The sequence below is a fragment of the Anolis carolinensis genome, chromosome 5 (genome assembly GCF_035594765.1).
Source record: "Anolis carolinensis isolate JA03-04 chromosome 5, rAnoCar3.1.pri, whole genome shotgun sequence".
Lineage (NCBI taxonomy): Eukaryota > Metazoa > Chordata > Lepidosauria > Squamata > Dactyloidae > Anolis > Anolis carolinensis.
Genome location: NC_085845.1, coordinates 163,306,784 through 163,333,956, shown reverse-complemented (window position 1 = coordinate 163,333,956; position 27,173 = coordinate 163,306,784). Strand labels below are relative to the sequence as shown.

The following is a 27,173-nucleotide window of genomic DNA, read 5'->3' as shown; positions in this document are numbered from 1 at the left end:
AATGTTGATGGGCAGGAAAAGAGATTTAAAGATGGGCTCAAAGCCAACCTTAAAAACTGTGGCATAGACACTGAGAACTGGGAAGCCCTGGCCCTTGAGCGCTCTAATTGGAGGTCAGCTGTAACCAGCAGTGCTGCAGAGTTCGAAGAGGCACGAATGGAGGGCTTAAGGGAGAAACGTGCCAAGAGGAAGGAGCGTCAAGCTAACCCCGACCAGGACCGCCTTCCACCTGGAAACCGATGTCCTCACTGCTGGAGAATATGCGGGTCAAGAATAGGTCTCTTCACCCACCTAAGAACCCACCCCCAAGACACCAAGGATGGAAGACAATTGTCCTCGAGCTACGAGGGATCGCCTAAGTAAGTAAGTAAGTAAGTAAGTTGCGACTGGGTTTGAGATTAGACATCTAAAATTGTTGTCATGGCCAAATCAGTTGCAGGTGACATTTTGATTGACAGGAGCATTTCTCCTCTGCCGAGCTGGCTGACACATTGAGATGGTTTTCCTTCAGAGACTTGTCAAATCCTGAATTGTGGAATCCCAAGGATTCTTGAACGCTATGGGGATTATCCAGTTGAAATGGGCAAGTGCTGTTATTATGATTAGAGCTTTGACATTGTTATATGGAATAATGAGATGAGAAGGTGTGTTAACACAATTGCTGCCAGGTATCATAATCTAAAAATGAGTTGGCAAAAATCTCATATTGACAATAGTTGAACATAAGAGTACAATGCAATCTATTTTGTGTTGTTTGTGGAACTGTGAAGCATCCTGTCCAACAAATTGTGATTTTTTTGGTGTGGATAGGGATAGCTTGATAGTGGTGAAGAATTCTCTAACTATCGGTTGGATTACTGTAATTGAAGGTTGAGTATCTCTTGCACAAAGGACCAGAACCATTTTTGATTTTCCTGATTTTGGAATATTTGCATTTACAATACAATAATGATAAACCTTTGAAATGGGATCCAAATCTAAACACAAAATTCATTTAAATTTCATATATACTTTATACACATGTCCTAAAGATAATATTAATGCACAATATTTTTAATAACTTTGTTTATGAAACAAAGTTTCTGTACATTGAACCATCAGAAAGCGAAGGTGTCACTACGTCGGCTACCCATGTGGACAGTTTGGAGCATGCCAGCTTTCCAGATAAGGGATAGTCAACCTGTATTGGATTTCCTGTAATGCATTACATCATAGTAATTAAGTAACACAAAATTAGATCCTCAGTTGTAAAGGGGAAAACAGCTCAAATAAACACAAAAATGTGAATTCCAAGTAGAGTACAACAGTAATAATCTTCTCTTGGTTCCCAGAAGCTGGTATGAAGAGGTCTGAAGTCAAGGCCACTCTACCAATGATGGCTCCTGTACAGCCATGATGACTTGTAGTATTTGATAGCCTTGTCTTCCTTGAATGTGTCTTTTTAACATTTCTCATTGGTTGACTGCTTCCTTTTCTTCTTGAAGCAAATTCTGTATTTTAATTAATTTAATGTGTGACATACTTCCTTCTCTCTTATCCTGAATCTCTTGCTAGTAAATATTTGGTAATTTTTAAAAATAATTGAAAGTATTCTTTAAGATGTCCTTCTGAATAATATGCTTGTTTGACATGCTGTATTCTAAAATACTATATATTTGCAAATTGAACATTATTTTTCATTTATTCAGACCAGTTATTTATGCAGTCATTTAATGCTGCAAAGATTTAAAATCTGTAGTATTTCTATTAGGATTATGTTTTTCTCTTAAAAATGGAAAAGCTTGTCTCTTCTATTGTAAAATTGAAAAACATAAAAAAACACACAAATAGAAACTGGAGAACACAAATTTAAAGCTGGACCCTCTACCCAGGCTTTCCATCTGCTCTTTTCCAAAACCTCTTGTTGTTCATGTGTTAAATGTAAAATAACAAAATTTAACATTGGCTGTTTTCTACTCTCCTTGTGATAGGCATTATCGAGTACAATGATTAAGATTTTTATTTCTCAACCATGATGGAAAATAATGTATTTGTGGCTTGCATAACCAATATCATGCCACATCGCATGTATTGTATATACAGTGTTCCCTCACTTGTCATGGGGGTTACATTCCAGGACCACCCGCGATAAGTGAAAATCTGCGAAGTAGGGACGGTAGGCTTCTCCTTAGGAAGGAAGTAGAAAGAGGGAGGGAGGGAAGAAGGGAAAAAAGAGGCAGGCGAACACCACCTTCTCCTCCCACTGCCATTTAGGCTCCTTCTTCGCCCCGCTGCCCGCACCCGACTGAGACCACCGCCACTGTAAATCATATTTTTTATGATTTATAATATTATTTTAGTGTTTATTAAAAAACCGCAAAACAGCGAACTATGAAGTAGTGAGGGAACAATGTAATACGCATAAAAAATACTGTGTTTTGAAAGGCATTGGTTTCTATTGAATTTGGGTTTAAATATGTGTTTGAATGTTGTGATATTTTTTAATTCTGGCCACTTTTGTTGGAGTACATTTTGAGAATGAGGTGGAAAGCTCACCACATATTCCTTTCTTTTTTTTTTACACAGGAGAAATCTTGTCAAGAAGCTAGACGGCAATTGCAGCTGCAGTCAGAATCTATAGCTAAAGAACAAAATGAATTGAAAAACTCATTGGAAAAACAAGAAGGGGTAATGCTTCTGATAAAGCTATGATATGTCTGTTATATCAAATAATTTACAGAAATTGAGGAGTAGTTGTCTCTTTAGATTGTGCACAAAATCAGTTTCATTCAAGAATAATGAATTACTGCTCTTAGATTAAATAATACAGTCATACATAAAACAAGGGAGGTTAGTACATACTTTGGAAGCTTGCAGTGTTTTTGTATGGTAATATCTTAAAATGAATTTTTAAACAATGCATAGATTTAACTGTGGAGTGTGATAGTGTATGGTCAGCAAAAGTCATATGTAAAAGCAGAAGTAGTAAAACAATACTAATTAAATTAGAGATAACGTGTAGTATTGCATTTCTTAAATATAGATCTCCAAGCAATTGGCTACAGAGCTTGAAGCAGCACGTTCCCAAGTCCTGCAAATTCAAGGTGTTTTAAAAGAGAAAGAAAAGAATGAACAGCAGTTGCAGTTAAAGGTGAAAGAACTGAAGGAATCTTTCGATCAGAAAAAAAAGCAAAATGAAACACAACAAGCAGAATTAAAGACAGCTCTCTTGGAAAAGGTAATAGTTCCATGAGTTTTTCACGAACAGTTATGTCATCAGGAGTTATGCAATATACTATGGTGCTAGAAATGAGAAGCTGTTCTTCCATCCCCTAATACAAAAGTTGCTAAATGTTTTTGAACATTCAGACTTTGAAAGAAATGAAAGTTTTCATTCAAGCCTGAATTAAAGGCTCCAATTTGTCAAAGTGAATGCTTTATTTCATGAAATGAAGCTGATGGGGTTTGACTTCCTTTCCATTTGCCACCGCCTCTTGCCATCTGCCACCGAGAAGATGCTAAGACCCACTTCTCAGAAGCATAGGAATGCTGCTGCCACAATAAAGCAGTCTGGCTATACTCTAACAGGATTCTCTAGATCACTAGAAGGGCAGCTTTCATTTTTTTCAAGTCTGAACATACAGAAACATTGAGCATAGAAATAAAGCATTATGCTTCATAAAATGTAAAGCATACTATTTATTGCATAGTTATATTTGTTCTGTGTACTCAGTTGCAGCCATTAATTTTACGTAAATGCTCATGTATAAGTTGACATGTTTAAGTCGAGGTTTCAGAGTCAAAATGATGGATTTTAATATTTGTGGACAAGTCAAATGTCATTCAAAGGAAAAGACAACATGCCAGCATCAGTTGGTCACTCCCCCTGGCAGCAACTGCTGCCACCCCCCACACTTTTCCAATAATTCAAAAAAGCCTTGTACCCCACCCTACTCAGAGCAGGAGAAAGTTTCTTTTTGTTCAAAGGCACAGTATTGCTAGTAACGATTGCTAGTAAAATTGATTATAGTTAAAACATCGGGAACTTCATATAAGGTTATAAATTTCCTGCATGGATTTTTCCGTCTCTTATTCTAGAACTCACCATGGTGCCAGTGGTATTTTTAGTGCAGCTATTGCTAGATATGGTTAGCTTTTGCAAACACTTGTTTTAAAACTAATCATGTTTAGTTTTAACCATAATATAGACTCATTGTTGTTCTTTGATTTACCAAGGACAAGGAAGATAATGCGCTAAACTTAAGGATCTCTTATCAATGTCATCAGAAATTGATAGATAACCTGGAATCTTCTGGGTGTTTTAGATTGCAACTCCGATTAACCCCAATTACCATGATCTATTATTGGAAATTAAGAGGTCTTCTGTTCCCAAATGTTTGAAAGTTGCCTATTCCTATAGAGATATATTATGTCAATTTATTAAACTATTTTTTATTGAGACAAGGTTTGTGTAGTATTTTTGGCATCTATTCTTCCAGTGCAGAGAGAGAGGGCATTGCATCCAAAATTAAATTTGTAGCAAGTCTTAAGTATAGTTTGTGTGAAAGAAGCCAGGTTTCTAATAATGTACTTTAATGTTGGTTTGTTTAAAATAATAGTTAAAATTAACAACAGCTTGTCAAGATCAGATGAAACAAGGTGTGTAATTAAATAATGTTATTGAAGGCTTCTGATCTCACAGTGTGCTGGAGGAGAAGATGGCAGGAGGGAAGGAAGCATGTGAGTCTTATGTCTAAAGCAAATGGATACGGTTCATTGAGTCATAGGCATGTTTTGTCTTATTTGCAAGGGGCAAGTGATATAAAATGCCAAAAGTATATTGTAAACTGAACAGTGGGATGACCAACAACAATTCAACCTGGAAAGGAATCCAGATTTGTATGTTTTGTCCTTGTCTTAATTGCCTTGTGAATAAGAAAAATCCATTTTGTGTGTACCTGTGTGTTAGGCAGAGCTTGAGAATAAATTGCAGCAGCAGATAACATTATCGGCACAAGAGCTCACAGCAGAAAGAGAAAAGGTAACAGAGTTACAGAAGACCTATAAAACAGCTCAAGAAAATACGGAAAAGCTTCAACTAGATATTTATGGTAAAGAATCAGAGCTCTTGGCTACACGGCAAGACCTGAAGGTAAATTAGAGTATTTCATACAGTTGGAGTTGTTTAGAGAAAATAGCATCTTTTTTCAGTGTTTATAGCATATATTTATAAAATTCTTTTTTTTAATGTTTTAATGAGTCATTTGCTTCAGGCAACAGATTAAATGTCATGAAAAAGGTGCTTGATCATTTCATTTCTTGGGATATTTTTACTGTAAGGAATTGGGAAGTTGTACTGGTGAGATTTTATGCCTCAGCCAAAATAAACTGACCAACCTAGAGTATTGATTTGGAGAAAGCACACCATTGGCTACTCTGTCTCCATTTTCCATCCCAGTCCAACATTCTGTGCCATTCAACATGCTTAGTTTGCATTGGGATTTTTTTCAGCTGAGAGAAGAAGGTGGTTCAATGTTTCTGCTGTGGTTTTGCAAGTTTCAGGGTTTCTTTTGTTTCTAGCATCTTTTGTGTAACTTGTACTGTTTTGATTATATAAGAATCTTGGAAATACTGATATTCTTCCTGGATTAGTATTTAGTAAATAATATTTACTATTTACTAAATATCATGATGATTTGTACTAGGGTCCCTTATTAGAGGCGGATGGCTTTAACACTCACAGTTCCTATGTTCCACCTCATGCAGTTTTTGTATGTATAGTGTGATTTCTCTGCTGAATTATAGGCAGAATTTGGAAATCTATGATAGAAAATCCACCAATAACTTTGTGGGGATCTGATAAGGAAAAGGGAGATTCTAGATGTTTGTCTGTAACAAAGCACAGCTCTTTTGAATACACTTAAAATGAATGTGTTTGGAGAAGGGAGGGATTGCTATAGTATAAATGCAGCCTAGCCTTTCTTTTAAAAAACTAGTGAAAGATTATGATGCATCAAGTGACAAACGGTATGAGCACAAGTGATGCACCTGTTGAAATGAAACAAATAGTATTATGATAAAATACCTGTTGTGCTAACAAGCAAAGATCAGTGTCAGTGGTTGAACTATGGTAATGGCACCATCTGCTGGAGCATTTGAGAAAATATTTGTGACTTGTGCTTTTTCATTAATGCTCTAGCTAAAGCTATAGTATATGTTAAGGCACTTATTTTAAAAACAGTCTTTAAACTTTAAAGTTCAAGGTAATTACCTAAATCCAGTATGAGGTAGGCTTACACAAACTTAATTCTACATTGGATTTAGGTCAGTATATATGTAATCCTAAAAAGCATCTAATAGAAAAATAGAGCAAATAGCAACGGCAATGTCATCCTTAAACAATCCAAGCTTAGTTGAAAAAGGCACTGCATGTTTGTCTATTCATTGTGGTAACTTCAAGGGCTACTCTGCATAGATCATTTAAGGCAGTGCTTCTCATGTTATCATATATGTGGGACCAAGAGTGATCCCCCCGATGTTCCAAGAACTATTATTATATTTTGCCTATTGCTATAGGTGTTTCTTTCCCTCTGAAACTCTTGAGGGATGGGTAGCCATTGGCTCATGGACCAGGATTGCCTTGTGGATAACTACTTTGAGTAACAAATAGAGTCATGGCTGCAGATATAAGAAGCATGGAATAGAAAGCAAAGCTAGTTGGGCCCAAGCAATTTATTAATATTAGTATTTGTTATACCAGAAGTTGAGGATGGAAGAGAAGGGAAGATATATATATATAGTGGAAAGAGTTGTTAGTGAGATCAGGAGCAGACTCAGTAAGTGTCTGCAACATCTTAAGCGTTTGTTGTATTATGCATATAATAAGCAATCTGTGGTAATAGTAGACAGGTATAAATATTTTGAAAAAATAAAGCCAACCTTGTAACGGTTCATAGCATATGATTATATAGATGTGCACAAAATCTGTTCATTATTGTAATGAATAAGTATTTTAGTGATTCATTGCATTCATCTGAGTCATAACAGATTTGGTAGAAATATTGTTTGTTTGATTTTAAATCAGTATGGTGATGTTGATGATAGTAATAATAATATTTTTGTGTCTTAGTTTTAATGTTTACTTCATCCTGTGCCAATTTGGTCAGAACCACTTTTGGTGTCTGAGTAAAGATGCATATAGATAATTGTGCAAGCCTTCAAAAATCAATGAAATAAACAGATACATGGCAAGCTGTTTGCAATGTGATGCTAACAGTGCTCTATTATAATTAAAATAAAATCCCTTTTCTCCACATGAATGCATAATAATATATTTTATTTTGTCTTTGATTGGCTATGGAACTTAGTCATTATTCTATCTTTAAATTTAGTCCATTGAGGAAAAGCTTGCTTTAGCTCAAGAGGAGTTGGTTTCAAACAGAAATCAAATTAGTAATCACAATCAGTTGATAAAAGAACTTAAGATTGTAAGAACTACGCTGGAGCAGGATGTATCTAAAAAAGAACAGCAACTGAAAGAGCAGGAGAAATTATTACAAGAAATGCAGAAAGATAAGGTAAGTTCTGGAGATTATTGACCATTCACGATTTCACTAAATATATTTTAAATATACTTATTTACTCAAATCTAATGCTCACCCTTTTTGGTGAAATGACCTCATCCAAATTAAGGTGTGCATTAGATTCACATTAGACTTGAGTAAATAGGGCTACATTGGCAGCCATAGTTATGTGCAAATGTAAGAAACAGTAGTAAATAAGTTTTGAGACAGAATTTATGACTTCCTTCTTTTGCCAGCTTGAATAATCCTTTAGTTCCTTTTGCTAGAAGGAGTGATTAAACCAGAAAGCTTGGGTCTGTGGTTTGTTTAGCATTATATTCAAATCAATAAATATTCCCAGCTTGTACTATCTGAACCCTACAACTCCCGACCCTTCTCACAAAATAGTTTAATTCATGTTTTGACTGAAAAATAAAACTAGAAGTATTTTACATCACGGTCCAGTCATACTAAGAAACTGAGGGATGAGGTGAAAGAATGGCTCCTGCTGCTCATAAATCTGCCTACCTCTGATTTATGTCTTTGACATCTTAGTACATCAACCAGTCAGGAATCCTGGATGAATTAACCCACAGACAAAGGCTTCCTGGTTGGTTTAGAGTCAAGTGGAAGTAACAAAGGACTCTTGCTCAATAAGTCACAACAGACTTGCTTATTCACAAATAAGCCAAAATGGTAGGTGTTTTTGGTTTACTGTAATATGCTAATGGACAGCATGCTACATAAACCAAAGTTGTATCGCATTAGAATTTTCATTAGAAATGTGAATTCCATCACTCATTGAAAAGGTAGCTAAATTAACTCAAAATGGTATAATATTTATGGTGGTTGTAAGAGATGGCACAGAGTCTACATTGCAGGGTAAATAGTAAGAGATGACTTTAGGATCCAATGATATATGTGGACATATCTTTGGACTTTCTGAGTAAATGTGCAGGTTTTCTTCTGTTCAACTTAGTTGTAATCTTTTGGTTGATATGTTGACTTTTTTGGGCCATATTTACTTGCAACTCCTTTGTTGAGACAGCTTCAAGTGTTGTCACTCCATTTTAAGCACAACTGGCTTTGATCTATGAAACCCTGTGGCTTAGGTCCAGACAATCTAAGTAACAATATCTTTCTGTATAATCCTGTCTGTGTTCTTAACATCTTCAGGAGTGCTCCTTTTCTTTCTCCCACCATTTTCTTATGCATGTTCGATCAGAGAGAGGGTCTCTTTAGTAGCAGAAGTTACAGAACCTCCTTCCTTGGGAAGCTAGATTTATGGTAATGCTAAGGCAAACCTATCATGGGGTGTTCTTGGAACAATGCATTCAGGGGAGCGGTTGCTATTGCCCTCCTCTGAGGCTGAGAGGGTGTGATTTTGCCCAAGATTTTCATGGCCAAGTGGGGAATCCAACCTGGGACGCTCAGTACCGTTGTCCAGCACTCAAACCACTGCACCACGCTGGCACAGTCTACTGGAAAGAAAAATCTTAAACATAATGTTGGTTCTTTCTACTTCAAGGATTTAAAAGAAAAAGACTTGACTAATGAAAAATCCAAAATAGCAGAACTTCAGAAGATTACCAGCAAACAGGAAAAAGAACATTCCAAACTGAAGGAAGAAGCTAAAATAAGCAAGCAAGAGTTTGAGAAGGTGAGGCATAGGAGTTTCTAGTAGCTGGGAGTATGCATGTATGTATTTAACTTTTTGAGGAAAAAAAGATTTTACTTCTCCACAATTTTGTTTTTCCCTCCTCCTTCTTATTCTGAGTGTTTTTTAGTTATGTTGTATCATTCTTAAGATACTTGGAAACTTACATTCTTTTTATTGAGTAATTGAGATTTCCAGAAAGATTAATAGAATTCTCTTGTAGGCTGCAAATAGCATATACATATACAGTGGCAGTGTGTGGGCATGATGAAATGTAGTTCATTGTAATACAGATCAGCCCATGGTGAGATTTTTTCATTTTCTTGTCTTCACTTCCATGAGACTGAAAATGTTAATTCGAATCTGCCTTTTTGCGTTAAACTGTAGTTAAGGTTTACTATGGCTTGTCTGAATTGGAACATAAGATCCCTAAGGTCATCTGGAGAGGCCCTGCTCTCGGTCCCACCTGCCTCGCAGGCGCGGCTGGTGGGAACGAGGGACAGGGCCTTCTCGGTGGTGGCTCCCCGGCTGTGGAACACCCTCCCCACAAATATCCAACAAGCCCCAACTCTTCTGGGTTTCAGAAAGGCTGTGAAAACATGGCTGTGTGCACAAGCTTTTAACGAGTAATATGATAACGTCGACATGGTCCGATTGAAGGCTGAAGCATGAGGTTTTTAGACAAATGGATCTAATTTACTTATGTTTTAATTTTTATAATGTATTTTAATGATGTATTTTTATAGTTTTAATTGATTATATGTACTGTTTTTTGTTTTATTATTATGTTCTTGGCATTAAATGTTGCCAACTGTGTAAGCCGCCCTGAGTCCCCCCGGGTGAGAAGGGCGGGGTATAAATTCTGGAAATAAAAAAATAAAATAAAAATAATGTTAAGCTGTAATTAATCAAAAATAGGAACACAAGCTTCTGCAGAGAATGGAGAGTATGCCTGTTACACCATTTTCCTTTTTCTGGTGCAAAATTAATGGGCTGAATAGCAATGAAATGTCATTTTGTTTAGTACATCATCCTGAGAGCCTAGGTTCTTGTAGCTAGGGAGACCAGAAATAGTATTGGAGAAACAGCAGCACAATAAAGGAGAAAGCTTTGACTGTAGACAGCAATAAAATATATTTTTGGAATTTCTGTGAAGGACATATTCCAAAGAAGTTCTATGTGAAGTCTCTTAGAGCATAAAAAGAAGGAAGAGTGAGGGAGAAAAATGTGGCAACACCTTTTACACTAATTGGTTTTTATTTTTGCATGAGCTTTCATGGATATAAACCCATTTCTTTGAATGCACTCCCGAATGGTATTAAGGTCTCAGGTATAAAATATACTTTAGTGTGTTGAGACTTTCCTGTTTGTCAAATGCAGAGTATAGTTGGCCATTGCCAGCATAGGATGGCATACATCTCATGGGGGAGAAAGCAAGTATATGCACCCCTGATATTGCGAGTAGTCTTATGGGCCCTTTTAATCCTATTCCCAGAGTAGATATGGCAAAAGAGTTAGGATATGTGTTTGTGGCAGGGTTTTGTATTACCATCTGTGTAAGGCATCTTGTTGTAAGTGAGTAGTTGTGTAATATTTGGAGGTTTCTGTTTGCGAATAAAAGCCTACCTCCTGGACCTTGTAGGAGAGCTGTATTGTTCTCCAGAAATTTGTTGTAGCTCATTGATGGTGCTATTGAGTGGTCTTAGCTGGGCACTGTAGTTATCCTCTAGAGGTGATCTCTGGGAAGTTGTGCTTTGCTGGATTTCACTTTCTCTGATTCATAGACTTTCTATCACAAATTCTAGTTATTAAACCGTTACCGCTACCCATAATTCTTTTAAAACTTTTCTCACATTAAACTGGCCTTTAGAAAGCTTCTGATGTTGACTTTGTACTTCAAAACATAAAAACAGTTGGAGTGATTAGGGTCACTAGCCAAAAACCTAACTTGTTTCTAAGTTGTTTCTCTTAAAACCCTTTATCTACCTGACTCATTTTTTTTAAAAAAATCTTTAACAGGAGATAACAAATCTAAAGGATGCCAAGCAAGTATTGATTAAACAGAAACTGGAATTACAGGGAAAGGTGGATAGCCTTAATACAGCTCTTGAACAAGAGAGAAAGAACCAGGAAGCTATCAAAGATCAATTGAAAAAGAAAGAAGAAGAAATGAAGAAGAAATGTGCCGAGTTGGAAACAAAACTGGTCTGTAGTACCGTCCTTATGTAGGCATGTTTGAATATTAAGATGATTAAATATAAACACTCTTTTGTGACTCATTTGGATTGCATACACTAAATACATATGCATTTAATTTTTGAATGATTATTGTAGCTTATTTTAGAATTCATTTGAAAGCAAGTTTCAGTATCATTATGCTTATATTCATATATATGTTTTGTATCATAAGTACAGTAATCATATTTCCCATTAGGGGCACATCTACACTGTCCACTTAATGTGATTTGAATACAGCTTGATAATGCAGTATTTGAATGATGCATGGTGCTAACAATTACAGTAATGTCCATTAAAGGCTTTAAACCAGGATAATCGAAATTGGGGGACACTCCAAAATAGAGTCCTCAGTGTGCATCAGCATGCTTAGCTGTCAGCCACATCATATGGCAAAATCGATTAAGGGATGAGTGCTCTCGAGATTTGCATATGCACAGTGTGAAGTGGGGGAATTGAAAAAAACCCAGCCCCAAACGAACCTGGATCCTTTGTGGCAATGAAGCCATAGATACTGAAACCAGATTGAAGTGAACCTCTGTGATCCGTATATGCACAGTCTGGCCTCAACGTCATTCCAGGGCTTCCCATCTAAACAGCTACTCAATGAAATTGCTTCCTCCTCTGCCAGTTTTACACTGACCTAAATGGTCAGTATAGCTGCGCCACCGAGCTAATTCAAAATGATACTTTCACTACAATTTTGTATCAATAGAGTGATGGATTAGTTGTGCATGAATTTGGACATAACGGCTTAGATTCATCTGTGTAGTTCCATGTCCTAGCCATTGTCAAACCCAGGAGGACCTACCACTTTGTTCTGCTTTCTGGTGGGGAATATGGAGGCAGTTCAGGCAACAAAAAAGCAGTCCCCCTCTACTTAGAGGAGGGAAAAGAACTAGAGTACACTCGCAAGATGGAGCAAACCTTCCTTTTTTTGTCTCCTCAGAGCCATAACAGGCATTGTCTGAATTGCCTCCCACTTTCTGTCCATTGATAAATAGGCTGTTAGGTAGGGCGACAAAGGCTAGAGAATGGCTTCCTTAGCCCGCTACACAAAAAGACATAACCATAATTGGTGAAAATCACTTGTTCCTTTTCCATTAACATTATCTTCAAGTCCTTTTTATTCTTGAAAAGAGAATGATCTCTTCATTTAGTCCTTTTGTCTTTCCTATAGAAAGGGGGGGGGGGGTAGTAATGAACATGTGATGCTAAGGTCTGTTTCCTATTTCTTTCTGGATACAGTCTCTAGAAGAAAATAATATCTGAATATGGCTCTGGAGTTGTGAAATGAAGAATTCTTATACTTCAAACATTTCTCTTGTCCTAGCAAGCTGAGATCAAGGAGAAAGCTGAACAGTGTAAAAGTAGCAAGGAGGCTGAAGGCAAATTCAATATGCAAATCACAGCTTTGAATGAGAATCTGGGGACTGTGAAGAAAGAGTGGCAGAGCAGCCAAAGGAGGGTTAACGAGCTAGAAAAACAAATAGACGATCTTCGCGGTGAGATAGCAGTGCTTGAAGCCACAGTGCAAAATAACCAGGATGAGAGGAGAGTCTTGTTGGAAAGGTAAGGTAGTCAACAGAATTTGGGAACAAAATTGTGGATTTTATGACCATTTGGGAGTGGTCACAAGTGAAAGGTAGTTGTTACTACTCAAAATCCTGGAATTAAATATTTCACACTAGCAGAAAGGAATGTTTTTCTCTGCATCATCCCCCTCACCACACTTGAGTTGATGTAACATTATCAATGAAATTCACCACAGACTGCTGAAATATTCTGTCAGTATGTATAATTTTTTGCTTTCTTTTGAACCTGCCAGTCTGTATAGACTCAGTAAGAAAATAACAATCATTCCCATGCTTATTATCACAGTGATGTTACAGCCATAGGAATGGCAATTGTAATTTATTCTCACAGATTTAGGAGATTGTTTTACCGTCTCCTCTGTAGGTGCCTTAAAAGTGAAGGAGAAATTGAAAAACTTCAAAACAAATTGATGGATTCAAGAAGAAAACTGGATGACACTACTGCAGCTATGCAAGAGCTGGGCAGAGAGAACCAGTCCCTGCAGGTATTCTGTTTTGGTTTCGAAAGACAATCAGTGCTAATATGGTATTAAATTATTCGGGTAAATACTGTTATTTGCTGGATCAAATACAAATTCTATCAAATACTATTATGTGCTTGGACTAGTGGATCAAAACTATTGATCTAATCTGGATGATAAAAATAATGTACAGATTCTGAATGAAACAATTCCTTGCTGAAGTGTATGAGACTTGATCATTGAGTTTGATATTTGTGTAGGTGTTACAGAGGGGTTTTTAAAATTTATGTTAAAGTCTTACTGTTGAATTTCCTTGGAATAGTTTTGGCATGTTTTGATTTATGTCTACCAAAACCTGCACTTCTTATATTTTGTATAGATCAAACATACACAAGCCCTAAATAGGAAATGGGCTGAAGACAATGAGGTTCAGAATTGCATGAGCTGTGGGAAAAACTTTTCGGTAACAATAAGGAGGGTATGTATATCTGAAGATATTATATGTTAAGGGTTTTTTTCTTCTTAAAACATGAGAACAGTGTATTTTAATTGTAGTTTTTCAAATTGAAAATTGTTCAGATAATTCCTTCTGGGAATGAACAGGATGGACAACAGCGGTGAACATTCATTTAGATGGGGTAGGGTCAGAGATACTTCTGATTGTGTCTCAGAAACTTTTAATTGTGTCTCAGTTTTTGCTGCCCTAGAGAAAACTCAATGAAGTGAGTCACCTGCTTTGTTTGCATGTTTATGCTGTTCTCTGTGCTCAATGGCTAGCACCAGATATGCTTAAGGAGTGTGTCCAGTTCTGATCTATTTGAATGGGAGCAAGATGGCAGAATGTCTTGCATAAATTCGCAACCCTTTTTGTTTTCCTTTAAAAAAACCCATAGCAAAGTATTATTATATTGAATACATAATAAAGTATGTATTTATACATAGTAATTAGTATATACTCTGTGTGTATGTATGTGCATAATTTCAATTGTTGCGGACCACATCATTTCCAGTTTAGACAAAAAAAAATGGACAAAAGCAATGTGATTGAAAATTTTGATCTAACACCATTTAGGACTCCTAAAAATAACAAAACAGACTTAAAGGAATTCAGCAGCTCCTTTGAAATATAAGTGGGAAGAAGAAATTTTACTATACAGTAGAGTCTCACTTATCCAACACTCGCTTATCCAACGTTCTGGATTATCCAACGCATTTTTGTAGTCAATGTTTTCAATATATCATGATATTTTGGTGCGAAATTTGTAAATACAGTAATTACTACGTAGCATTACTGCGTATTGAACTACATTTTCTGCCCGTTTTGTTGTATAACATGATGTTTTGGTGCTTAATTTGTAAAATCATAACTTAATTTGATGTTTAATAGGCTTATCCTTAATCTCTCCTTATTATCCAACATATTCGCTTATCCAACGTTCTGCCGGCCCGTTTATGTTGGATAAGTGAGACTCTACTGTATGTCCAATTACTCTCAAAAGTTGATACTAGATTTCTGTATGTATTTTATTCCAATGCTCTGTCTTTGACTATATTGTTATCTCTTAATAGTGTACACTTTGTGCTCATTGTGAATTAAAAAAACAACAAAACGCTATGAACATTTTAAGCCTTGTGTTTGCCTTTCTTTTCCTCTCCCATTTTCTTTGCATTCTGTACTTTTAATTTGTTAGTTACATCTTGAGTAAAACACTGTTTGGATGTTAACATCAGAACTGGCAAATAATAGGTTATATTCTCATTCAAATAATAGTTTTTCAGTTCTGCTTTAAAATCCATACATTGCCACTTTCCTCAATGGAGTGTGCTAAAGATCGAAGCAATAAACTAAATTGAAGGGCAAATGAAGGGCAGTGAATCCATATCTTTATAGTTCCAAACAGTTGTTTGTTATTGGCATTGTGTTTCTCTGTATCAACTTTTCCCTCCTCTTTTTACAGCATCACTGCAGACAATGTGGAAATATCTTCTGTGCCGAATGCTCATCAAAGAATGCCTTAACTCCTTCTTCTAAGAAACCTGTTCGCGTCTGTGATACTTGTTTCATTGACTTGCAAGGATAATTACTCGCATCTCTTAAATGTTATGCTACAATAAAGTTTCTGTTATGCACTTCGTACAACACTCAGACTACTGTTTGGTTTGGGCGATGATTGTAACAATTGGAGAAATTATAGCATAGTTTATACTTTATTGATAAAGTAAACAATTGTACTTCTTGTGAGGCTGAAGTTATCTATGGCTTATTTGGTCTTGGTCCTACAAGAGCTTCTGTGTTGAGCTTATAAGTCCCCAGTAACTTGTAAATAAAGTTTGAAAGAGGAGTAACAATGTATTTTTTTATCTTAATCCATTTATTCGAAAGTAACATCTTTCAGAGTAAACATGTTTGCAGGGATTTTGTGTATTGGATATTGCTGCTGTAATGGCATAATCACAATTTCATGGCTGCATCAGCACTTAAAGGAAATTTAGTGGCCCCAAAACAAGCAGCTTCTTACCTTTATTTCTTCCTATGGCGCAGTGAGTATCACGCTTATGGTGTGTGCCCACTTGGTGGAAAACTGCACCGAGAGCTTAAATATTGTCAGGGTGTTTAACTACAATTTCACAATATATAATTGACTGAAAAGTAGAAGCAGCATCAGGATTGTTGTCTATGTTTGATTTCTTTTAAAAATTCTCTTGCTTCATATCAGAAGGACTTAGGTGGGCTTCATCATTTAAATATGCAATTTGAAACACATGGGGTAGGGCTGTATTTTTCCCTCTCTTCCTTTGAGAGCCTTACAATTCATTTACATTTCTTTGTACTACTAAATACATACCAGGTTTTTTTTCACTCTCATAAGAAAGTTTGCATGAAAGAGCCAAGAAAATATACACAGAACAGAAGGGCTGAAATTCAGAGATAGGTAGTTCAGAAAGCAATTAGTTATTCCGGACTCCCAACATTTTCAGTGTATTTTCTCTCCAGTTTTTTAGCTTTTGCTGGAGGATTTTGTTGTATCTCCTCAGATTTGGAATGAATCCTGTATTTGTTAATGGGATGAACATTCTCTTACATTATTTTAGGTATTTTACTGAAGTATATATCAGTCATGGATTTTACAACATTCTGGTAACATTTTGTCCAACTTTAAAATAGGCTGAAATTCTTGCTTTTAAAATTAAATATATTTTAAAATTAAACAGTTGCAATTAAGCAGCAAGTGATATCTTCCAGTTTCACATTTTCTTTGATTGAGGAGGATGGGAGTGACACTGTATGGATTTTAGAAGTACTTGTAAAATCTAGGATGACCAAAATCTTAGATGATCTTGGATTTTAAGTTTGTTTTTTAAAATGCCATGCAGTTGTCCTTGATTTGTTTGGATAACAAGTGATTCCAACATACAAAGACTGGAATAGAGAGGAAGGGAAAAGGGAGTAATAAAGACATATTTGTAGAAGTCAAGCATCTTGTTTATTGCAGAACCCTATAAATTCAGTTCTTCAAGTTTCCATATTAAACATCTTTTATGATACCATATCTAGCAAAGCTCCTTTTTTTCTGGCACATGGGGACTAATCAGGGTTAGGCTAGTAGTTTTGCTTGTTGTAAAGAGGCTTCAATGATAGCCAGATGGTAAAAACCAAATATGATGTATAGACTTTTCAAATGTCAGACTGACATTGAACCATCCAAATATTATATAGTTAGCATTTCCCCTTCCCAAATTTACTTGTTCTTTTAAGAGTAATTGTATAAATAAATAATGTTCACATCATCTACTAAAAGAGATGAGAATTAAGCCTGGATTAATCATAAGAGTTCCAATCAGAGAAATCTATGTGCATTTCTATGAATAAACTAGTTCTGAAGCAAAATCCCAGCTAATGCAAATGTAGATAATGCTGACATGAGTAGTAACAGGCATTGCCTTTTTGTATGAGAGGCAATGGCTTTTACTATAGCATCTGCCGCCTGCGGCATTTGTAGCTAAGTTGTATTCAGAAATTTTTTTTGAAAACCCACAAGTTCCTCAATCAAAAGGGGTGTTTGAATAGATTTAAGAGCTGTGAGTTAATTTAATTGGTTGAGGGTATCTTACAGTTCTAGACAGTGAATACATACATATATATATATATGGAGACAAGAAATGAATCTTGTAGTTCTGTAGTTGCGAAAGTTAAACTATTTCAATAGAAATCCAAGTATCCCTCAGGAAGGATAATAATATTGTCACTGGCACTATGCACTTTCATTCTAGTTTTTCCAACACAATATGCAAACTGTGAAACAACTGTTCTGTAAGAACCAATGGAAAAATTGATCCAGAAGGCTTGGTATTTGTAGATAAGTGCTCATTGAAATTCATTTTAGTGCATAGGAATATTGTATCTATAAGTCCTGTGTGCACCTGAGGATATAGGCATAGGAAAGAAATTTGCATTTTTCATAACACGCATTAAAAAAATAATATAGGCATATCAGTTTTGCACTTTTTACATTAGTTGGGTGCTTTCCTTTCTTTGAGGTTTTGTTTCCACCATTAAATTACACTAAATTTATGTGGATGGTCAGGCCATAGCAATAAGTAGAGCAGAACATCTACGTAAAGAAGTTTTTTGTGTTCACATTCTGTTTTTAAAAGTTTCAGAATAATATAAAACTATAAAGCTAAAAGTTTTATAATTGTATGATACTACATTTCTTTCTATTTTATATTTTAGAAAATGATAAGATGAAATCCAGTTATTAAAGCCCAAATGAGAAAGATCCATTGAATTAACAGAACTGTCGTAAGAGTCGTAAGCCTCTATTGATTTAATTAACACCTATAAAAGTTCAGTTGAATGAGTGGGTTGTTTCTAGTTGGGAATTACATTTTGCTTTAGGCCCTAGCCTTTATCTGACTGCTCTGCCTCAGTTAATGGGATGATACAATATTCTATGCACCCAAAAAGACTTTCAGATTTGATATCAGGAAATTAATCCATTCTCCTTGTGTCAATCAAAGATGTATTAAGTTCACTAGAGTTTTCTTTTTTCAGTTGTTAGTCTCTCTTAAAAACAACCTGAATTCATTTTCCTTCTGTTCTTTGCTTTAAAAAATTACTCTTAATTTTTGCATTTAGGCAATTCATTTGGTGGCCAGAATGGCAGCTCTTGATCTTTGGTTTCCTTTTGTGTAATATCAGTTGACTCCCAATTTTCAGCATCAAGGGAGAAAGAAAAAAAAGTCAAATTGAGTCAGCAAATATAGAGAAATTTTATGATATAAATCTGTCCCAAACGCTGCTTGTTTTAGATTTCTCACTTTTGTAATTATATGATTTTAAAAACACACAGTCTCCAATTTGACACTTGATACCACTGTATAAGATTCCATTTTAACTACCTCTTGATATGAAACTCAACCAGTCCATTTTGATCTGGTTTTCTCACTATAATGTTGGGTACTGATTTGTGATAACTGCCAAATTTCCAAGTATTATGTCTCACCAAAAATATATTGTTTGGGTGTATATGCTTATCTAGCTTCCAATTGCTATAAACTCACATGAGTTCTTAACTTCTGTAGTTTAGTTGTACTTGCTTGCAGTTGCAGCTGTTGGGCAAAAATCAAACTATCACATAAACTGTCCTAGTTATAGTCTTTAGGGCTTGTCAGGTATATATTGGCCGTTGGCCACCATTAATATTTTACATGCCATTGAATTAGCTTCTGTTTTCAGAACCCTAAACAAAAGTTATCAAATACAATTGTGCTCTAATGAAAGTGTACCACAAATTGTACTGTCCTGTTGGCCTCTTTTTAATGATTGGTTTATTATGGTTGCAGATGTGAATATTGTGCATACGATTTACTGATTTTCTGTATAATTGTATAAAATTAGAATTGAAACACTTCTGTGCTTACTTTATATTTACAGGAGATGTATCAAGGTAACTTTACCTTCATAACACTGCACTTCTTTTTTCAATTGGACCTTTACACTCACATTATCTTGTAGATAGTTTTGCATGGCAATTTTTATCGGTTGGATTTTCTGAAGTCCCTCCTTTCCGTGGTGTGTTTATGACTTGTAGTCATGTAGTTGTGCCTTACATTGTGAAAGGGTTTAGTTCAGTATGCACTGTAAATTCCTAAACTCTGCATTTGGAAAGTGGTGAAAGTGGAGGAACAAGAAAACGACACCATGCACCAACTATAATTCTGTATATGAAACACATGGGTGGAAACTTGTGGAAATGTTACTTTTGTATTTTAATCTGTTATTGGGCTGAAAATAAAATTAGTCATTTCTGATAGAACATTTGCAGTGACTGATTTGCTGTGCTTTTGCTGATGTAGAAAGTTTACTGTAGCAGATTCTTTTCATATGCAGATTTAGATAGTGGACAAGCAAATCTGAAGTATTTTCCACTTTCCAGATTTGTTGTAGTAAAGCTTTGTGTTTTTTCACCCTACTTTACCATGAAAATGGCACAAAGAGGGTTTTGCTAGTTTCTCCTATCCCATTGGTAGATTGGTAAACATTTGACTAAAGTCATTTCCCCCCTCCTGCTTTCCCTCAGTCTTTACCAGTGATGTTCATGAATGGTATTGACAAACTAGAAGGTGTCCAGAAGAGCATGAGTAAAATGATAAAAGGTCTGCAAAGCATGCCTTGTGAGGAGCGGCTTAAAGAGCTAGGTCTGTTTAGCCTGCAGAAGAGAAGGTTGAGAGAAGACATTATATCCATGTTTAAATATGTGAAAGGATGTCATAAGAAAGAGGAAGCAGGCTTGTTTTTTGCTACTCTGGAAGCTAGGAATGGAGCAATGGGTTCAAATTACAGGAAAAGAGATTCCACCTGAACTTCATGACTGTGGAGCTGTTCAACAGTGGACCTCTCTGCCTCCGAGTCCAGTAGATGCTTCTTCTTTGGAGTCTTTTAACAGAGTCGGGATGGCAATTTGTTAGGGGTGCCTTCATTGCGTTTTCCCTTCATGACAGGGGTTTGTACTGGATGGCCCACTGGTCTCTTCCAACTCTGATTTTATGATTCTGTGTTTTCAATCACTTGACATTAGAAGAATTGAATAAGGACAGTTTAAAAGACATTGGTTTAATGGCACTTGATTTCTCCCCAGTTTACATATAACTTTCCCAATGTTTACCCACTTCTATTGATCTTGGAAAGCTGATCCATGAAAAGATACCCAGAATTGAAGGGCATATCAGTGCTACACACTTTTGAATGACTCTATGACGAGTTGTCAATTTCCTTCTCTGACCTATGTGCTAGGTAGACTATGCCAGCTAGGTATTAACTTTCCTTACTGTTAGAAAAAATTGTGAATATTTTAAACATTTTGTTATAAAAGAAGAAAGCTTGTTCCAAGGCCCATCAGTTCCACAACTAAATTTCAGATGATTCAGCAGATGAATGGGAAGATGGTGGTTGAGAAGAATTGTGTTTCTTAGAACATTCTGAGATTGCAGTTTCAATTTGGGACAGCCATGTTTTCTGTAATAGAAGAAAAATTCTGTAAATATTGATTGTTTTCATAACTACAAGTCATCAAAATTCTTATATGTTATTCATATACCCAATAATATGAAGCTTATTTTAAGATGGTATATCTCATTTTCACATTGTACTAGAAATTAAGCAATTTTATTTATTGCAAGTAGGTAGGCTAATGTGTAGTTTGGAAAAAAGGAGATGGGAGATTCTTTTTTACTTGAGGACAATATTGATAGATGTCCCAGGAAACAAACACATCTGTTCAGGTTTATACTTATGGGAATTTATTTTTTAAAAGTATTTAAAAGTAGTATGTTGTCCTGGTTTTATTGCATATAAGTATGTATATCAACCAATATAATTAGGAAGAGATGTTAACTTTATCTTTTCCTTTTATTATGGTTTTCTTTTATTCTGTTAAGAAAAACAAAATGCATACCTTGACAGAATCAGTCTGTGCTTGTAGTACGAAGGCAGCTATGCACTGCTGATATCTATTTTCATGCTGTATTAGAAAAGCATTTCGTAGTCCAAAAGCTAAGGAGATAAATGAGACATAAGACACAGCTTTCACTCCAGATCTCCATAAAATATAAATGTCTGCCTGTATTTAAACAGGGATTTCTAACTACAGGTAAGGTATAGAGCGGATAACCACATCTCATTAACTTTAAGGAATTGAGGTCTTCTGCAATATTAAATATTTCAGCAAATGTAACCGGTAGCCAGAATCCTTGCACTGGTAGGAAATAGATTAGATAGCTTTTGTATTTATTGGAAAATAACTGCACCCAATCTCTGGGCACATATCCTTTTGGCAGATGTGAATCTCCATGAATATGTGGAGACCTTCTGAAAACCAGTAATCAAGAAAAGCATGACCTTGTTAAAACTCTTTGAACAAATGATATTCACAAACATTCATGTAATGGCACACAGGTGACTCAGCTGTTAAACTGAAGAACCATGTCTTTGAATTGTGAAGGACACAGGCATGCCACTACAAAAATATATTTGGTTGGCAGAATTTTAAAAGATGTTTCTTTGCAGTTGCAGTTGCCCAAAAGATATACACTCCCTTGAAATCTCTTAGTTTAAAATATGCACTCAGAGATAAAAAGCAAATTCTTCTTTGAAAAATAATATCTTGTTTACTCACAAACATCTTGTATTAATTCACCATACAGGCACATTTCTTATTAAAGTTCAGGGCGACCTCACGACCAGCAGTTAGATAGTACAGTAGAGTCTCACTTATCCAACACTCACTTATCCAACGTTCTGGATTATCCAACGCATTTTTTCTAGTCAATGTTTTCAATGCATTGTGATATTTTGGTGCTAAATTCGTAAATACAGTAATTACTACATAGCATTAATGTGTAATGAACTACTTTTTCTGTCAAATTTGTTGTATAACATGATGTTTTGGTGCTTAATTTGTAAAATCATAACCTATTTTGATATTTAATAGGCTTTTTCTTAATCTGTCCTTATTATCCAACATATTCGCTTATCCAACATTCTGCCGGCCTGTTTATGTTGGATAAGTGAGACTCTACTGTATATAGCTTCTCTGTGTTGAGTACACAGTATCATTCTTAATCAACAGTCCATAGTCTTTAAGTATATTTGTTGCATTCCAAGAATTTTTGGTCTTCTCATTGTGATGTCTCTGTGTGTTTCCTGTATACATAGGATGTCACACGAAATGTCCTCAGACATTTTGGCTAATAGTTCTTCCTTAGCAAGTGACAAACCTTCTATATTAATAGACATAATCGTTAGCAATGGTCTTGATAAAGACCTTTGGTATTCATCCATTCATCCAATGCTTTTGGGTGTGGAAAGATTGGCCGCTTACAAGAAACGTTGCCCAGGGGATGCCCGACTGAATCTTACTCAATCTTCGGGGAGGCTCCTTTTTTTTCTTTCCTTTTTCCCCCATCATTTTAAAATGTATTTGTTATGCAATGCTTTTGACACGAAATAAATAAAGTATATTTGTACTCACTGAAGTCCATAAGCAAACATGTACCCACCTCCACTGAGGTCTAAAACAGATTGAATACAAAATTGAGTCCTGAGTCTGAACATGCTCAGTAAATCATATGTCTATAACCCCTCCCACACCAAAATGGTCAGTCAAACTGGAAAATCAACATACACATAGAATACAGGTTAGTAAATATATACATTAATAAATAAATAGTGAAAGGCTTGGGAGGTTGCTATTTCCAACAGTATTCACTTTTTCACAAGACTTGTTCAGAAGTTCATTCCATCTTAAAACTTGTGCACATTTTGTGGCCTTTTGTTTGATATAATAGAAGTACAGTAGAGTCTCACTTATCCAACATAAACGGGCCAGCAGAATGTTGGATAAGCGAATATGTTGGATAATAAGGAGGGATTAAGGAAATGCCTATTACACATCAAATTAGGTTATGATTTTACAAATTAAGCACCAGAACAACATGTTATACAACAAATTTGACAGAAAAAGTAGTTCAATATGCAGTAATGCTATGTAGTAATACTGTATTTATGAACTTAGCACCAAAATATCACGAAATACTGAAAACATAGACTACAAAAATGTGTTGGATGATCCAGAACGTTGGATAAGTGAGTGTTGGATAAGTGAGACTCTACTGTATTACTTTAACTGGGGTTTTATATTTTTTTTCCTTAGAATGAGTCTGCCTGCCTTTGTTATTTATATTTACCAACCAAGTGAAGGTAAACAAAATGTTTAAATCTGCAGACTTTCACTGTTTTTGCTTAATATATTTGAAAGGTGTTATTAAGTTGCATGTAAGTAACACATATTTTGAAATACCTGTTATGTGGAATGGATCAATATTTCTTACAACCAGTCTATCTAATGGGATTGGCTGATCAAGCACCATATATGAACTGCCTTCTTCAAGCAAAGACTTCAACTCCAGAGAAAAGAAAGGGCAGGCAGGGATTACACTCAAATCAGGACCTCCAGATTTCTGAAAGAAACAAAAAAACTCCCCACTCTATTGAATCCATATCTCCTCCTTGTTTGTTAATATTGAATGTAATTATGATATTTCATGAATGCACAATATGATGTAAACTGGAGCCAGCACAATATGATGTAAACTGGGCCAGCAAAATATATTCAATATCTATCAAAACTGGCACACATTCAAATTCTTTTGCCGTTGGGCTAGTTCAATAATTCAAAGTGTTATTGCTGTTTAAATTAATTATTAGATTGTGTGATATATTGATGACCTAGATTTGATAGCAACATTTATAGATATTAAATTACAATATTTAGAGTTCTCTAAAAGCAAATCAACCGGTTGGTTGTATGTTGTTTTCACTGTGTTGTCAAAATGGAAGCAGTGATCTCAGAAAATATAATCACCTACCGTCAGAACCTGAGACCAAGTGAGTACCTTATTTGATTTTCTGCCATAGTTATCCCCTGGAGAGCTCAGGTGCTCCACAGATAGGAGATATGATCTCAGGATTTTTGTTTTGTTTTGTTTTGTAGACTAAAATTAAGAGCTAAAGGCTAGCAAATGGAGCTGTGTTTCTCGAAAATCTTGCTATTCTAAAGATTTGCAAACCACTTCTCCATTAAGAATGCACAGTGAAAATAATAACAATGGAATAAGCAGAAATAAAATCTAGAGCCAAGCCTTGCATAAGCATACAGTGAGTCACATAATTGTAAACACAGATCTTCTAAAAACCTTACTTGTATCATAGTAGCAATTATGTGGCAGGATGTCTTTTTTATTGCAAAAGAGGAACTTACTGACCTTTAAGTATCCTTTACATTTTTTCCCGTTTGCACTCTGAGCATGAAAAATATTGAACACTATCTTTAGAAATTTTGCAAGTCCAAATGGACTTGGGCCATTATCTTTTTTGTTGACATGCCTGTTCTTTCCCTCAGCCCTGGAGTCCTCATTTGTAGTTCACTGATCATTCTCTAGAGCAGCAGTCCCCAAACTAAGGCCCACGGGTCAGATGTGACTCTTAGAGATCATTTACTCACTCCCCTGTCCAAACTTTTGACTTAGGGTCTCCCTTAAACGACTTGAAGGCACATGACAAAAATCCTAATTACGTATATACTCGAGTATAAGCCGACCCGAATATAAGCCGAGGCACCTAATTTTACCAAAAAAAACCTGGGAAAACTTATTGACCTGAGTATAAGCCGAGGGTGGGAAATGCAGCAGCTTCTGGTAAATTTCAAAAATAAAATTAGATACCAATAAAATTATATTAATTGAGGCATCAGTGGGTTAAATGTTTTGAATATTTACTGCATTTCAAAGAAAAACAGTAAACTAACTCTATAAGTGGAAAAGCAACAATAACTTTATAATAATCATCATCATAATCAACAACAGCTTCATTTGTACCCTGCCCTCAGGCCAGTTTCCAACATATAATTCCTACATAAATAATGCAGAGCTAGATATAGAGCTATCTTTATATATACTAATTTCACATGTGTATTTCCCCCTGAAACCTTTCAAATCCTCTCAAAACAAAGCCCCCCTGAAAACAACTTTGTCCTCTTTTCTCCTGCCCTTTCCCCCCTCTTTTCTTTCTCCCTTTTTCAAACTCTAAAAGTAGCCAGAAAAAGCTTTTTAAAACTTCTCTCCCCCTCCCACTTCCGGTGGCGTGGCAATGGCGACAGGCTGGGTTCACCTGGGCTCTGGGTGAACCAACCGCGAGTTTGACCTGGTAGAGCTGCAGCTCCCTCTCCTCCCTCGGATCGAGTAGGGAAGAGACGCCGGTATCTTTGGGTACCTCCGACGGCCCCAGCGACCCTCACCCCTCAAGGGCGAGGTTCCAGTGGGTCCGGAGGGTCAAGACCGGCGGGTCGAAGGACGGGAAGCGGTGAATCTCCGCACTATCTGCCAGCCTAACCACGCTACACACTCGCTGACACAGAACAAAGGGTAAGCTAACGCTGCCTGAAATCTGATTACAAACTGAATAGTCCGAAGTAGAAACATAAATTTCAGTCAAAGCCAGTAGCCACGGCACTTAGCAGTATTTAATTGGATGTTAATGGAATAACCAGACATAGATTTAAAGACCTAACCAACAAACGAACAAACAAAACAACCAAACGGATCCGCGCGGTTTTCCTCTGCCAGACGAGAGGAGAGGAGAGAAGAGGTGTATAGTGAAGAGTTATATTTAGGTTGAAGAGACCTTACAGCTGTTAGAGGGGTCCCGCAAAGGAGAGAGCCAAGTCTGGGCTGCAAGAGTGTCCTTGGCGCCATGATGTTTTGTCTACAGCCTGCCCTTCTTTAAACAAACAGCAGGAAGGAGGCGCTGACGCAAGCGGCGAACGTAAAACCCGGAAGGGACAGGACTGAAAGGAACTCAGGATGAGGCAAACGTTTCCGTGCGGACCTCATTGAGCAGAACACAGGGCGAAGGCAATTAAAGTCCAAGCAAAGGGAGTATAATAAACTAAAATACCGAAGAGAGGAACCAAGGAACGAAGCGGTAAAATAAAGCGGTGAAGAAAAGGAAGGATCGGGATTAAATAAGCAGGAGAGTGGTAAGGGGGATAAAATAAAAATATAATAAAATATAAAACGGGAGAAAAAAATCAGTCCCTAATCTTCTACAGACTCTCCTGTCTGTGTTTTTTTTTTGTGCTGTGTACTATAACTCGCTGCTCCACGGTGACGGGTTCTTTAGTTACGGCTTCCAGCCTCCAAAAAGTGATACGCTACCCCGCAGTCCCATCTAGGAAAGCAACGAGGTACCAACCTAATCCCGGAAAATATTGATCATCGCCGCCTAGAGATAACTGCTTGGTGTATATATCAAGATATCAATATATATGTCCCTATCTTCACCAACTATAAATCTGATAAATCTGATATAGAAACCCATTTAACCCTGGTGTACAAAAATAATAGGCAAGTGCTTCAGATTCCTCATCAGAGATATTAAACAGTAACTACTTAGAAGGATAACTCGTTGCAATGACGACCCCCAAATGGAAAATGGAGAAAGATAAAATGGATTCAAGATTGAATGTAAGAAGGTCCTCTTTACCAGAGGAGGGGGGCCTAAAAGAGATTTTGAGGGAGATTAAGAAAATTTCAGAGAAGCAGGATTTAATGCAAAATGAAGTCC

At 36.2% G+C, this 27,173-nt stretch overlaps 2 protein-coding genes across 6 annotated transcripts in view; one reads left to right on the top strand and one right to left on the bottom strand.

Moving 5' to 3' along the window:
• Positions 1-19,809, top strand: part of eea1 (early endosome antigen 1) — a 75,075-nt gene extending 55,266 nt beyond the window's left edge. For all 3 annotated transcript variants that reach the window (XM_008110871.3, XM_062982806.1, XM_062982807.1), the window contains 10 exons: positions 2,566-2,667; positions 3,023-3,217; positions 4,949-5,131; positions 7,371-7,556; positions 9,070-9,201; positions 11,218-11,403; positions 12,767-13,005; positions 13,393-13,513; positions 13,869-13,967; positions 15,448-19,809. In XM_008110871.3, coding sequence (XP_008109078.1) covers positions 2,566-2,667; positions 3,023-3,217; positions 4,949-5,131; positions 7,371-7,556; positions 9,070-9,201; positions 11,218-11,403; positions 12,767-13,005; positions 13,393-13,513; positions 13,869-13,967; positions 15,448-15,570 — 1,566 coding nt within the window. In that variant the 3' untranslated portion in view covers positions 15,571-19,809. The remainder of the gene's footprint in view (positions 1-2,565; positions 2,668-3,022; positions 3,218-4,948; positions 5,132-7,370; positions 7,557-9,069; positions 9,202-11,217; positions 11,404-12,766; positions 13,006-13,392; positions 13,514-13,868; positions 13,968-15,447) is intronic.
• Positions 19,810-20,585: 776 nt separating this feature from the next.
• The window catches only part of plekhg7 (pleckstrin homology and RhoGEF domain containing G7), a 30,520-nt gene continuing 23,932 nt past the window's right edge, over positions 20,586-27,173 (bottom strand). The window contains exons 15-18 of one of the 3 annotated variants that reach the window (XR_010006792.1): positions 23,851-24,010; positions 23,023-23,062; positions 21,448-21,545; positions 20,586-21,008 (exon numbers count right to left, since the gene is read on the bottom strand). Coding sequence is in view for 2 of the 3 variants with exons in the window: in XM_003221081.4 (XP_003221129.2) it covers positions 20,901-21,008; positions 21,448-21,545; positions 23,851-24,010 (366 nt within the window). In the remaining variant the exon portion in view is untranslated. Of the gene's footprint in view, positions 21,009-21,447; positions 23,063-23,850; positions 24,011-27,173 lie in introns of those variants that run through there. The other 2 variants (XM_003221081.4, XM_062982808.1) reach the window with 2 other exon arrangements.